This window comes from Astyanax mexicanus, chromosome 10 (genome assembly GCF_023375975.1).
Source record: "Astyanax mexicanus isolate ESR-SI-001 chromosome 10, AstMex3_surface, whole genome shotgun sequence".
In the NCBI taxonomy this organism is placed as follows: Eukaryota; Metazoa; Chordata; class Actinopteri; order Characiformes; family Acestrorhamphidae; genus Astyanax; species Astyanax mexicanus.
Window position 1 is genome coordinate 2645317 of NC_064417.1, and position 14017 is coordinate 2659333.

The following is a 14017-nucleotide window of genomic DNA, read 5'->3' on the forward strand; positions in this document are numbered from 1 at the left end:
TCCACTACAATGATCTACAGCGCTGTACGTATTTTGGAAAGATTACACCGAGCTCATAACATTCAGAAATCATCAGCCTGTCTCCTTCCTGACCTCCTGAGCTCGTGCACAGTGTGGTGAAGTATGCCAGGAAGTTTGGGGGGGCAGCTGACATCCACTGGCTAATTCATTTTCAGCTCTCTGTCCAACAGTAACACTGAGGAGCTACATAGCTCTGATCAATAAACAGCGCTAGCCACCACGCTAACGGCTCGCTGAATTCCACAGCCAGTGAGTTTCTCAGATACGTGTGGTGGCCTTGTGCAATATATACACTGACTACAGTCATCCCTGCAAGCATTTTAAATACACTGCTGATTAAATGGCTTTTGTTGAGGTATTTAAATGTAATTATTATTCAGAAACTGGATTTTTTTGTGCACAAAATTAAAAAAAGGACAATTTATTAAAAATTACTGTATTTCGTCAACAAATAATATCACAATAATATCACAATGTTTTAGTGTATTTATTATGCTCTACCAATATTCTTGCCAATAAATAAAAAATTCCAAGTACAGTACCAGTCAAAAGTAAAAAATAAATAAATAAATAAATAAATCACACCTCTTCCCATTTATTGTGTTTTCTTTTATTATTTTTAATATTAAAGACTACATTAAAGGTCTCAATCTGTTATTTTTTATTAATTTTAAAATGTCTAGTTGTGAAATTCTGAATGAATTCTGATTGAATGCCATGTGAGATGTTTTTTGTAATTTAAAAAAAAAAAGTCTCCGGTGTTTCTGTATAGCCCTGTTTTATTTCACTGGATTAGTGGTCTCTGAAAAAGGACAGGATTTCGGCTCTAGCTCATGAATATTCTTACATGAAAATCATCATACATCGCCTCTGATTGGCTAATATCACTACAACTGAGAACGCCTACCTGCCTGCTCCCCCACAGTCAATTTTACAGCTCTAAAACTCAAAGGACAAAATGAAAAGGTTTTCAGAGACACATGAGTGTCAATAATATTGTATGCAGAAATGAAGTAAAGTTTACTAAAAGAAAGGATTGACTGAAGTTCAGTTCACTTATTTACTCTATGTAACTCTATTTAAGTCTTGAAACCAAGTTGAAGTTACTTAAATTTACATGAAATTAAATTTACTTAAAAAAAAGCAAATGCAGAAAGTTGCGAAACTTTTTTAAAGTAAATTGTATCATCTTTTTCAGTGTACTATATAAGTTTAACAGGCCACTCCACACTCTGCTATGAGCTTGCAGTGCCAACACCCACACCAAAGTGTGGCCTGAACTGCTTCCTCCTATCTTCTAAAATAGCCAACTGCCCCCATACCCCCCCCACCCCAACTCACCCTACACCCCACCCCTGCTGGACCCCTCCCTCACCCTCCCCGTGCCCACAGCCCCCCGCAGCAGGGCCGGGACACCGTCCTTGGCCTTTTTTTCACTCGAGCCTGTTCAGTTTGGCTTCGGCTGCAGCATGAAGACCGGGGTGGTTGCCCTGGTCGGGGGGTTGCTGGGGGGCTTGGGGGTGCTGTGCTTCTTGGTGGCGTTCGGTACGGATTACTGGCTGCTGGCGAGCGATGACTGCGGGGGTCTCGGACAGCTGGAGACCACACTCCACACGGTCAGTGTGGAGAAGCAAGCCAACAGCACTGAGGTAATACACACACATTCACACACACACACACACACACACACACACACACACTGTATGCAGTCCATGCAACATAGAGCCCTAAAAAAAGGTTGCGTGCAAGTGGAAGGAGCAAAAAGTACTTATAAAAGTATAAAACTGACCAAAATAACAATAATAAAAGTGATTTTAATGTGAATTAATGGCTTTTAACTAAGCCATTGCATTAAATAACACTATTTACAGCTCTGGAAAAAAGAAATAGACCACTTAAGTCAAATTAAGAGAGCAATGCAAAGAAAACAAGTTCATAAAGAGTTCAGAAATCAATATTTGGTGGAATAATCCCGGTTTTTAATCACAGTTTTCAGGCATCTTGTCATCATGTTCTCCTCCACCAGTCTTACACACTGCTTTTGGATAACTTTATGCTGCTTTACTCCTGGTACAAAAATTCAAGTAGTTCAGTTTGGTGGTTTGATGGCTTGTGATCATCCATCTTCCTCTTGATTATATTCCAGAGGTTTTCAATTAGGTAAAATCAAAGAAACTCATCATTTTTAAGCGGTCTCTTATGTTTTCCAGAGCTGTATTTTAACCATCAGTTATTCCTTCTTCCATTTCTTTACTTTTTTTACCTAAAAAAAACATAACATTACTAACATAATTGTCCCAAAGGGGGAAATAGTTGATCCCATCTTACAGAGAACATTTTAGCAATGTTTGGAAAAGGTTGCATGAAGTTTAACAGAAATAATATTTCAGAAACTTTTTGTAAATATGTGACATACTGTAATAATTGTTTGTAAAAATTGTGCAAATGTTAAAAGTAAAATTCCAAAAAAAAATAAAAATAAAACAATGACACAACTGATACCACCCTAACATTTAAAAATGTTAAATAAAAAAGAACATACAGAAAACTTGACAGATTGAATGTTCTAAGAATGTTAACTGCAATGTTCCTATTTATATGAATACTGAAAACATTATGGAAATGTTAAAAGTAACATTGCTAAAACTAAAAGTTAAAACACTGTCACAAATGCACATTGCAGCAATGTTACCAGGACGTTTAAGACTTTAGATAAAAAAAAAAAAAAAGATTCTAAGGATGTTAACTCAACTGTAACATTCTATAACATTCTCATAGTAACCAAAAATTAAGCATAATTAACATAATAGGAATTTTTAGGAGTTTTATTTTAATACATTTTACATACTACATTCATTCACATACATTTCATACTACATTTTAAACTAAATTTCATTTCAACATCCAGGAAAAGCAGCAGTATTTCTAAACCAAGCCTGACATCAAATAAAGAACAACAACAAATCTGATTTAAGCTTTTCCCCTCTCCTGTCTAAAAGTAGCCCAAGGCAGTTAAAGATACAGTGCATGCATGTCTCCCTGTACAATCTGCTCTCTATTAAGTTTCCTGGCGTGAAGCATAATTATAAATTCTGTCCTTTTTAACAGTAAACATCTCTCTATAACAGTATCAGTAAATGAGCGCTGAAACACTGACCCACTTCTAAATTATTCACAGTAAATTCACAGTATTCAGTAAATTCTACGTCTGAAATCCATCCGTATAAAGCTTTTAGTGTAGAAATTCACTACATATAAAAAGAATACCTCTCTACTGAAGAGAATCTGATTTAAAAAAACAAACAAAAAAAAAACAAAACAGCTGAAGTGTTTTGAAGCAGGGTGTGTCAGACTGGGCCCAGCTGTCCAGCATGGTCTCACACTCTGGGGACGTGTATTTAAAAGAGGACATTGAGTGTTAAAGTTATCCAAAAGCAGTGTGTAAGACTGGTGGAGGAGAACATGATGCCACGATACACGAAAACTGTGATTAAAAACCAGGGTTATTCCACCAAATATTGATTTCTGAACTCATAAAACTTTATAATTATGAACTTGTTTTCTTTGCATCTTTTTATTGTTATTTTAGCCATTTTTCAATAGCTGCAAACAAATGCACTAAATGACAATACCTTTATTTAGAATTTGGGAGAAATTTTTTACGTAGTTTTTAGAATAAAACACAATGTTCATTTTACTGAAATATGTAGATATAAATAATAAAATCAAAGAAATTGATTTAGAAACTGAAGTGTTCTCTTATTTTTTTTTTTCATTTTTGTAAATGTGACTTTTGAAAGGCTTTGGTGTGATCAGTGTTGGATCAGTGTTGGAAAACCACTAGAACCAAGTATCAAGGTCTTAAGTTCTTAAAAGCATAGAAGTCTTTGGATTAGCTTTGGATCAGGACACATTTATAGTGATTATAAGATTAATATTAGTCAAAAAATGACACCAGAGATTGATAGAGCCTTGAGGCAACATTTCGTAACAAACAAACAAACAAACAAACAAACAAACAAACATTGTCCATATCCGATGTTTGTATTAGAGATGAATCAGAGGTATTAGTCTTCAGGTTTTGGCTTCAAATGTAACTTAAAGCAGATCAGTGACCTGAAAACGTCAAAAATAAGAGCATTTAAATGGAAGACTGGAGGGAATCTCGCTGCTGCTTTTGAGTCACTTCCACGCAGAAAGTCGCGTCGGTTACAGAGTTTATTTTGGGGCGCAGCTGAAATGAGACATCACTCTTTTTTTCTTTACAAACATTACCCGGATATACCAGCTATTCTTCAAAACAAAGTACATCATTCAGCGCTCAGACGTAGCTACCTAGTGTTGTCAGCGTGACAGTTTCTGTAGCAGCAAGTCATCATCCGGACTTGACAGCACTGCAAATCTCTCCTCCTTTTAAGCCCCGAAAAGCTACGAGGAAAGGAACACATATGGTTCCCTGCGCCATCAATCATTTTTATGACAGCGTTGAGTGTGCAGAATCATTTCAGATGTATGCTTAAAGGGCCAGGGACCACAAATTATTTCCACTTTTGTTCTTAAGAGGCTGCGTTTTGGCAGCCGGGCCGAATTTCGACCGGCTCTCCACGGCTTCACGGTACCTTTCCAAAAAATAAAAAAATAAAAAAACACAACCCAAAATAAATTGCAGCCTTTTATTCATAAGCAGTGGCTCACTTCAAAAGGTTTGCCAGAGTCGGCAGTGTTTTATATTATTCCAAACAGTCGTAGGTTCCTCCAGAGGTTCACGCAGGTTCAGCACCAGGAGGAGAACATGAATGGAAAATGGATCATTACCATCATTTTCCACCCTTTCATGCACTTTATCCACTTTATCATTCCGGCCTAAACATCACATTTTTAAAAGCGCCTCCTCCTGTTTCCTCCTCTCCCCAGGGAGCAGAGGTGACGGCCCCCGGCCCGCCCCCGCTCACTCTCCATCACGAGGGCTTCTTCTGGCGCTGTCTGTTCCGGAGCGACCCCTCGCTGCACGTGGTGTGGGCCGTGTTGTTCAGTGAGTAGCGGAGCCTCCGACGCCCAGATATTCAGCACTGAAGTGGTTGCGCTTTGGCCTCGTTGAGTGCTCTGTGTTAGGTTTATTTTTTTAGCAGAAAGCTGTATGAAACTGAGATTTCAGGTTTTCTCATTTGCTTTGTAGCCTTTGTTTCACATCAGAATTCAAAAATTCTCAAAAGCAGTTGTTTAATCCTAATGAATGACATTATCTAGTCACTTGTGCACATCACAGATGCCTCTCATTTCTCATTTATTATTTAAACAAACAGCAAATTATTTCATGCGTTTTTTTACAACTGCTGTTTCCCAAATTATTGAAAATCTCTGGAATATAATCAAGAGGAAGATGGATGATCACAAGCCATCAAACCACCAAACTGAACTGCTTGATTTTTTTTTGCACCAGGAGTAAAGCAGCATAAAGTTATCCAAAAGCAGTGTGTAAGACTGGTGGAGGAGAACATGATGCCAAGATGCATGAAAACAACTGTGATTAAAAACCAACCAGGGTTATTCCACCAAATATTAATTTCTAATTTTAACTTTTTCTCATTGTCAGATAGCCAAATATACTGTATATATGGGCCATTCCAAACAATGGGTGCCATTTGCTTGTTGTAACTCTTCCAAATTAAACTTATTTTCTTTTATATTTTTCTTTTATATTTTTGCAACTCTGATAAAGCATTTATTTAACTTTTCAAAACATGTATCTGGTCAACCTCAGGCAGCTTTATGTATTTTTTGTACAAGGTTTCTAATCTGAAAATGGTTACAAAACTCATGTGAGATTTAAAAAGCATGTTTAAAAGCAAGTCCACCAATTCCTTTGATTTTCTCTCAAGAAAGTCTTTATTTTAAAGAGATGGTTATAGACTGCATGTGCAAACAATCGATATGTATTACATAAAATTCCTCCTGTTACCAGCACTCATTCGTGTTACTTCTTATGTTTTGAGTAACAGGACTGAAAGTAACCGGAATAAGTTTTTTTTGGCAAAGAATTAGGAAAAACGTGAAAAATAGCTAAATGGTGGCTATGCTAATAGCATGAGGACATTCTCATGATTTTACACAATTTGTATTTAAAAAAATAACAAATAAGATGTAAGAATTGATTTAGGTAACAGGACTGAGTGTTGAGATTGAGCTCCTCAATTATTGTTACAATAAGATCAAATATACAGAAAAAAAACAATGAGAGAACTTAATTTTGTTCTTCCCATGATCTTCAGAAGAACCAGCTGATGATGTCACTTCCTGTTTTAGATGTGACTTGTAGCCTTGTAGAATGTTCCAGATGTTTCAGATGATCATGGTAATGCGTTACGGTAACAGGAGTGAGTGAAACCCAGGGACACAACTGAAATGTGTATTTTAACTTAACTATTGTGAATTTAAAGATTTTTAAAGCATAGATGGGATTTGGATTCGTAGATTCTGATTAAAAGCATTAATTTTAGCTCTCATGTGACTATTATGCTCTCAAAAACGACTGGTTCTGTTTCTCTGATCGCACAGCGAATCAGCCGAGACCGAAGGTGTGCACACCTGGATACCTCTTCCCTCTTCCTGTCGCGGTCGGACCCGTTCCTCATCCCATTTATGATGCCACTGCAGGTGAGGCTTGAGTAGACTCAACCTTTCTTCTTAGAATTTCTTAGAGAGGCCCAATCCCATTTTACTCCTTGGCCGTACCACTTCGCCCTACCCCTCTGTTTTTTATATGTGCACACCTAAATCAAATGAAAAGAAATCAAATCAAATCATCACAGAGTCAAGGTGTACAGGTGAGCGGAAATGTTGGGTTCAAGTTTCCACTATTATGCAGAAAACAGTATATACAACATAGAGTAGAATAAGTAAAATAAAATATGCACAGCAACCTATATTACAGATACAGGGGTTGGACAATGAAACTGAAACTCCTGTCATTTTAGTGTGGGAGGTTTCATGGCTAAACTGCAGCAGCCTGGTGATCAATCTTCATTAATTGCACATTATTGCACCATTAAGAGCAGAGTGTGAAGGTTCAATTAGCAGGGTAAGAGCACAGTTCTGCTCTAAATATTGCAATGCACACAACATTATGGGTGACATACCAGAGTTCAAAAGAGGACAAATTGTTGGTGCACGTCTTGCTGGAGCATCTGTGACCAAGACAGCAAGTCTTTGTGATGCATCAAGAGCCACGGTATCCAGGGTAATGTCAGCATACCACCAAGAAGGACCAACCACATCCAACAGGATTAACTGTGGACGCTGTAAGAGGAAGCTGTCTGAAAGGGATGTTCGGATGCTAACCCGGATTGTACAATACATTATTGTGGTCTAAAACCAGGTGCTTCAGTTTCATTGTTCAACCCCTGTAACTTTTTAGCACTGTAAATGTAAGGCAAGGATAAGAACTTATTTTACTTTTTAGAATAATATTTATCTTTTTGAAATTTTAATAAACTCAGCAAGGAGAGGATGAGCATAATTCTAGTTAATTTAAGCTATTTTCTATGATGATTAGGACGTGTCTTTATAAGTTGCACTGTGGATTATATAATAAAACACCAATATTTGCTTATTTTAAAGACAAATGACCAATAATTAGCAGGTTTATCAATTTATAATTCTACTACAAGCACTGCAGCACAAAGACTGACTGCATGATCAGAGCAAACAGGGAAGATGAGCTCAGTAATCAGGAAGATGAGCTTAACACCATGTATCTGGAACTCTGGGAGCAGTGCCTCATGTAACCCAACGCACTACAAGAACACATCTGGGACTCTACATAAACATTAGGAACCGTCTGTCTGAATAATAAAACAGACAGACAGGACTGAGCGATTGCTTTGTGATGGGAATGAAGATGAAAATGAAAATCATCTGTTTGATCTGTTTCCTAAGAAAACTCTCCCTTTGCCTGGAACGGCATCTAACTTTCCGAAATATGTAAAACATTTTTAAAGTTTATAGAAGTCGAGACATGTCGTATTTTGGGTGGAAATCCTACACTCCAATCCTGCACTAAATCTGCATTTAAAAAAGAAAAGTTGGCCAAGAGTATAATATATGTAAATATAAATATATACATATTTGAACATAGATAAATATTTGTAAGAGAAAGAGTCAAACACAGGGAATAATAACTGTAGTGTATTGAATTTTTGCATTTCCTATTAAATCTATTCTAATTATTTATTTGTCTAATTGGTCTATCACAAAAGCATTTGTTTTGGACTTACTTGCATATATTGATTAAAAAAATATTGCTGTAATTTTTTTAGAAAGAAATTTTATTCGACTGATTTAGCATTATTAATAGCATTATAATCTAATAATTTTTATCATACATTACATTAAACCAAGTGAGGTGTGTTCAGGTAAATATTTGCAGTGTTTCTATTTTGGCGTTGGGAAATACAGGTGCGCCACTGACTGATTAAAATCGTGACAACATTCAACAGTCAGCCGCCCAATCCTAGCTTAGCTTATTGACTGATGTGCTATAGTTTTTTAAATATTTAAAATATAAATGATATAAGATATATTCTGGTTTGTTGAACACTTTTTATGTTCATGTATAGCTTTAATATTTGGGCTGGTACTATATTACAGGGGTTGGACAATGAAACTGAAACACCTGTCATTTTAGTGTGGGAGGTTTCATGGCTAAATTGGAGCAGCCTGGTGGCCAATCGTCATTAATTGCACATTATTGCACCAGTAAGAGCAGAGTGTAAAGGTTCAATTAGCAGGGTAAGAACACAGTTCTGCTCTAAATATTGCTATAATGCACACAACATTATGGGAGACATACCAGAGTTCAAAAGAGGACAAATTGTTGGTGCATGTCTTGCTGGAGCATCTGTGACCAAGACAGCAAGTCTTTGTGATGCATCAAGAGCCACGGGATCCAGGGTAATGTCAGCATACCACCAAGAAGGACCAACCACATCCAACAGGATTAACTGTGGATGCTGTTAGAGGAAGCTGTCTGAAAGGTATGTTCAGTGATAACCTCAAGTCTGCTGTTTCCACCAGGACTGTCTGTCAGGACAAAAAATTATTGTGGTGTAAAACCAGGTGTTTCAGTTTCATTGTCCAACCCCTGTATATCATAGCTATGCCATTATTTTATTACTACAATACTTCAAATTTAATGGCCTATTTGTATGCTATTGTTTGAAATACTGTTTTTATTTCTGTCGTCTTGTTGCTTTTTTGAACTGTAACTCAAAATAACGTTTATTATCAGTGTATAACGTCTGTCACTAAGACTAAGACTGTGTGTATTTAGTGTTCCGTGGCTTCTGGACCATGTTAATAATCCTGGCCATCGCTGTGAGTGTGACCGGTGGGTTCCTGCTGGTGTGTGCGGTTCCCTTCTTCAGTCACAAACTCTACCGAGCGGGCGGCACCTTTTTCATCACAGCAGGTAAAAACTGGCCATGAATATGTAACGGGCGTGCGCTGCCTGCGTGAGCGTGCACGCTCGTGTTTGCATGCGTCTGTCTGAGCACCACTATGTCACTAGGCATTAATTCTCCTCGTGCGTTTGCGTGAGTAAGTGTCCCACAGCCCACAGAAATAGCCCTGTCCATCAGCCGTGCATTAGGAATGCTGCTGCACACAGAGCGCTGAAACTGGACTCCGCCAGCTGCCTGCAGACTGACGTCTAACCAGGGCCTGACCGGGAATAGAGGTGGTCAGGCGGGTCACAGAATATCTTAAATAGCCTTAAACAGAGGATATTTGGAATAATTACCTTACATTTACATTTGAAACATGTCAATTAAGCAATAATACGCTTGAGGTTCGTGCTATAATGTGTAATATTGGCACTGCTGTGCTGCAGTCGTAGAGCAGCACAGCAGTGCCAATATTACACATTTTAGTATGAATCTCGAGTGTATTATTATTGCGATTATGCCACAGTTTCATTTGCACTGTTTATTAAAAGATTTTGAGTTGAAGAGGTGTTTGTAGCTGCGCTGTTGATGTTTGGCTTGTAAGCGCTGCATTGTTGCTAGGTTACCTGTATGTGGCGGAGTAATACATTAAGAGCTTCGGTTACAGTTCATTACTGGTTGATAGCGGTATTCATAGAATGCCTCTCAGCCAATCACATTGCAGGGTCGGATATATATATATATATATATATATATATATATATATATATATATATATATATATATATATATATATATATATATAAATATCAAGAAAAAGTTACTTTATTTCAGTTAAAAATGAGAAGCTCATATATTATATAGATGTGTTACACACAGAGTGATCTGTTTTAAGTGTTTATTTCTTTTGTTGTTGATGATTATGGCTTACAGCCAATGAAAATCAGTATATTAGACAATTTGAATATTATATACAGTAAGATCAATTGGTTCTTTTGGCAGTGTGGGCCGTGTGCCAAGTCCTGCTGGAAAATAAAATCCACACCTCCATAAAAGTTGCACGTTTAAGATAGAACATGAAACACTGGGCTACAGTATTTTATGATGTTGTGTTTTGTCCTGGTGGTCCTCCAGCCTGTCTGTTCCTGGTGCTGGTGGGTCTGTTCGTGTTGTGGAAGGAGCTGGTGGACGTGAGGCGGTACGTCCTGCAGGAGCGAGGGGACGGGTGTCCTGGTGCTCATTTGGAGGCTCATTACGGCTGGTCCTTCATGGTGGCGGTGGCTGGAATCCCTCTGGTCCTGCTCTCCGGTCTGCTGTTCTTTTGCGTAGGGAAGCACATCCAGAAACACACGTAATAAAAGAGCTGCTCGAGGAACTGATACAGCAGTGGGTGGAGCTGTGATGGACACCAATCAAAATCATATGCATGCAGAAGGAGTGTAATGTAAATACAGGACCATATAATGTTATGATTTGATTATAGATTTATAGATTTCATCAAAATAAGAATTTATTAAAGGAAAACTCTTGTGTAAATTTGACTTTTGTTGTGGTAAAACATGTTAAAAAGTACTTACCTTTGTTGAATAGCCCACCTCTGCTCTCCCGCAGCTTTCTGAGATCCAGGAATTTTGTACTTTTTGCCCAGCACTCTTTGCACTTGCCCTGTAGGTTACGCTACAGGTTGTAAACAACGTTTTTAATAAGCTTTTTTAGTCTTTTATAGTTATTAATGCCTCAATTTAAATGTCAGGGCTCTCCAGATTCTACCAATGAGGTGTGGAGTTACTTTGAGCCTGAATAACGGTGTAAATAAAGCGATTTATCAGGGGCAAAATATGCCCTGAAGTGGCCATTGTAAAGATTTCTGGGCAAAAGCCAATTTTACACTGGAGTTCTCCTTTAAAACTAATTTTTAAAAAATATACTAAAATCGAATAATTTTTTCTAGAAATTGCTCACATACTTAATTAAATTTAATTGGGAATGAATGAAATTGGTCTAATCTTAGGTTGGATGTTAATCTCTGAATTTCTGATTTTTTTAAAAAACATTTTATAATGATTTTATTGGTATCAGAGAGGAACCATAGAAGCCAGCTGTAATACGAATATTACCTATTATTTCCCCAAAACAAAAACATACAGTCTCTACTCGCATTTCTTTTATCATATCATAAAAAATACAGACAAAGTGCATCTTTAATAATAATTAAGAGATATGTTATAGATAATAAAGTTATAGGTAGTACAGTTATAGATAGAATATTAATACATTTTTTAAGCTGCACATTTTATAAAAGTTTATAGTGACTTTTTTTTTTGCATCTATGAATACCTTTATATTTTATTTTATTTTCAGTCATGATATGCATAAATAAATATGATTACAAGTTGTCGTTTTTTCTTTTCACATTATAATATAATATTAGAACTAAAAACGTAAAAATGTTAAATACATTTAGTGGAGAACTTTTAGTACTGAACATTGAACTATTTGCTTGTACAAAAAAAGCTAAATAGTAGAACCAACGAATGGGATTTTAACTTTTCAAAATGAGCAAGAAAGATTTCCATTCTCGATCAGTGTAAAGCTGGAACATTGTGCGCCAAAACATTTTGTTTTGTAGCATTTGTCAAAATTTGCAACTATGTTTCCATGAAGTGTTTTAAACATAAAACATTTTAACTACGTTTTGAGACTTTGAAAAACTCTCAGTAATAAAGATTTATATTCTACAGCAAAATGAATATTTAGGAAATCTGAGAAAGTGCCTCGAAATGCTACTACTAAAAATATAGCAGTTTATTGTCCTTAAGAAAATGATGATAAAAGATCCCCTAAAACCTTGTTAAAAAAATTGTACAGACGCACAATTTTAAGCAGGACTGGTTTAATTTGCGTAAATTAAATGCAATAAGCCTGAAGCTAATATACTGTAGTATAATAAAGATAATTTACTGCATTCACACTGATCACAAAAATCAGTTTTTTAATTCCTATACCTGTACTTTCCATAAGCCCGTAGATTTTTTAGAATACACGGATCTGTTTACATGTTCTGGAACTGTAATAACTGAGCAGATTACCTGCTCTCACACTTGTACTGTTCTCTGGAACGCCTGCTGTATTTTGATGAATATTGTGTAATATATTTGTCTGACACTAACTCACTTGTATTTGTTTTTTTGTTGTTGTTGTTCTTTTCTTCTTAGGTTTCTGAGATATAAATCATGTGTATTTATCTCAGTGGCAGCTCAGCTTAGTCATAAAGAAACGCTGTGATTCAGTGGTGAAGATTACTTATTGCTTTTTTGACAGACCGTACGTACAGCAGCACCCCCGGGGGCACCATAACCGAGCTGCGGACCACCGCTACAGTCAGAGTGTGTGCTGCTGCTGTGCTGTATACATTTATTATACAACATATACCACCCACAAACAGAGAACTACAGTGGTGAAGGGTCTGAGAGAGAGAGAGAGAGAGAGAGAGAGAGAGAGAGAGAGAGAGAATTAATGCCACAAATTAATTTTGTGCCAAATGTTTTAAGACAAAAATAAAATCCGTTTTGGAAGTATTGAGATGTGTCAAAATGGAGAAAATCATATTATATTATATTTATTTAATATTTCTATTGTGTTATATATGTTCCTTTTTCAGCATTTTTTTTAGTGTCCTAGCTATCCTTTTTTTTTTTTTTTCCCCCATTTTTTGCTAAGTCTTATTTGACTGGACTGGATTTTGTTCTGTATTATTACATGAAAAAAAAACCTTGGAAAAAAAATATATATTATTATTTTAGAAAAAAAAAATCTGCAGTAAAAATGTTAAGAATCAAAAGGGAAAGCTGTATGTTGCAAATTCAAAAAAGAAAAAAATATATAGCAAATAGATATTTTTAAATATCTAAAAAAATATTTCAGTTTTCATTTTTGTGTTTTTGTGGATTTTCTCAAAAAAATGTAAAAATATATATTTTTGTTTAAAACACTAAACAGAAATTGTTGCAAATTTCTTTTGAGAAATGCTGCAAAATGAAATATTTAGCTTTACATTCACTGAGAATGGAAATGAAATCTTCCTTGTTCGTTCTGAAAAGTTTAAATCCCATGTATTGGCGCAGCTATTTTAATTTTAATTTTTGTGTTTTTGTGGATTTTCGTTTGCTTCTGCTTCATTTTTAGCTTCTGAGTTTTGGCACTGTTTTCAGGAATAGGTGGGCGGGGCTTAGAAGAAGTTGTTCCCTTCGAATCCCCATTGGTCAGCTGATTTTAGACTGACTGCTGGTACCCAGACACATAGCACACCTAACTAAATTACATGTTATACATTTATTGTACATGAAACAGGGAAGCTGACACAAAAATCCACGGAAAAATGCACAAAAAGACCAAAATCTAAACATACAAATATTTTCAAATAACTGCAAAGAAAAATAAAGTAACAAAGTATATTTAAAATATATGTTTGCTATATTTTTTTCTCTTTTGAATTTGCAACATACAGTTTTTTCTTTTATTTCTTAAAATTTTTGCTGCAGGTTTTTATTTTTTGT

The 14017-nt window shown here is 36.1% G+C and overlaps 1 protein-coding gene across 1 annotated transcript; it reads left to right on the plus strand.

Moving 5' to 3' along the window:
• The first annotated feature begins 1475 nt into the window (after positions 1-1475).
• On the plus strand, positions 1476-12630 carry LOC111195738 (transmembrane protein 182). The gene is made up of 5 exons (XM_022683741.2): positions 1476-1670; positions 4936-5053; positions 6577-6675; positions 9350-9487; positions 10596-12630. The coding sequence occupies exons 1-5, from the start codon at positions 1491-1493 to the stop codon at positions 10814-10816; spliced, it is 756 nt and encodes a 251-aa protein (XP_022539462.2). The 5' UTR covers positions 1476-1490; the 3' UTR covers positions 10817-12630.
• Positions 12631-14017: the final 1387 nt, after the last annotated feature.

Excerpts from the sequence above, each read along its gene's own strand:
- LOC111195738 (XM_022683741.2), top strand. The coding sequence starts at position 1,491 with ATGAAGACCGGGGTGGTTGCCCTGGTCGGGGGGTTGCTGGGGGGCTTG. Across the intron at positions 1,671-4,935 it reads AGCAAGCCAACAGCACTGAG|GGAGCAGAGGTGACGGCCCC; the intron begins GTAATACACACA and ends TCCTCTCCCCAG. Across the intron at positions 9,488-10,595 it reads CACCTTTTTCATCACAGCAG|CCTGTCTGTTCCTGGTGCTG; the intron begins GTAAAAACTGGC and ends GTGGTCCTCCAG.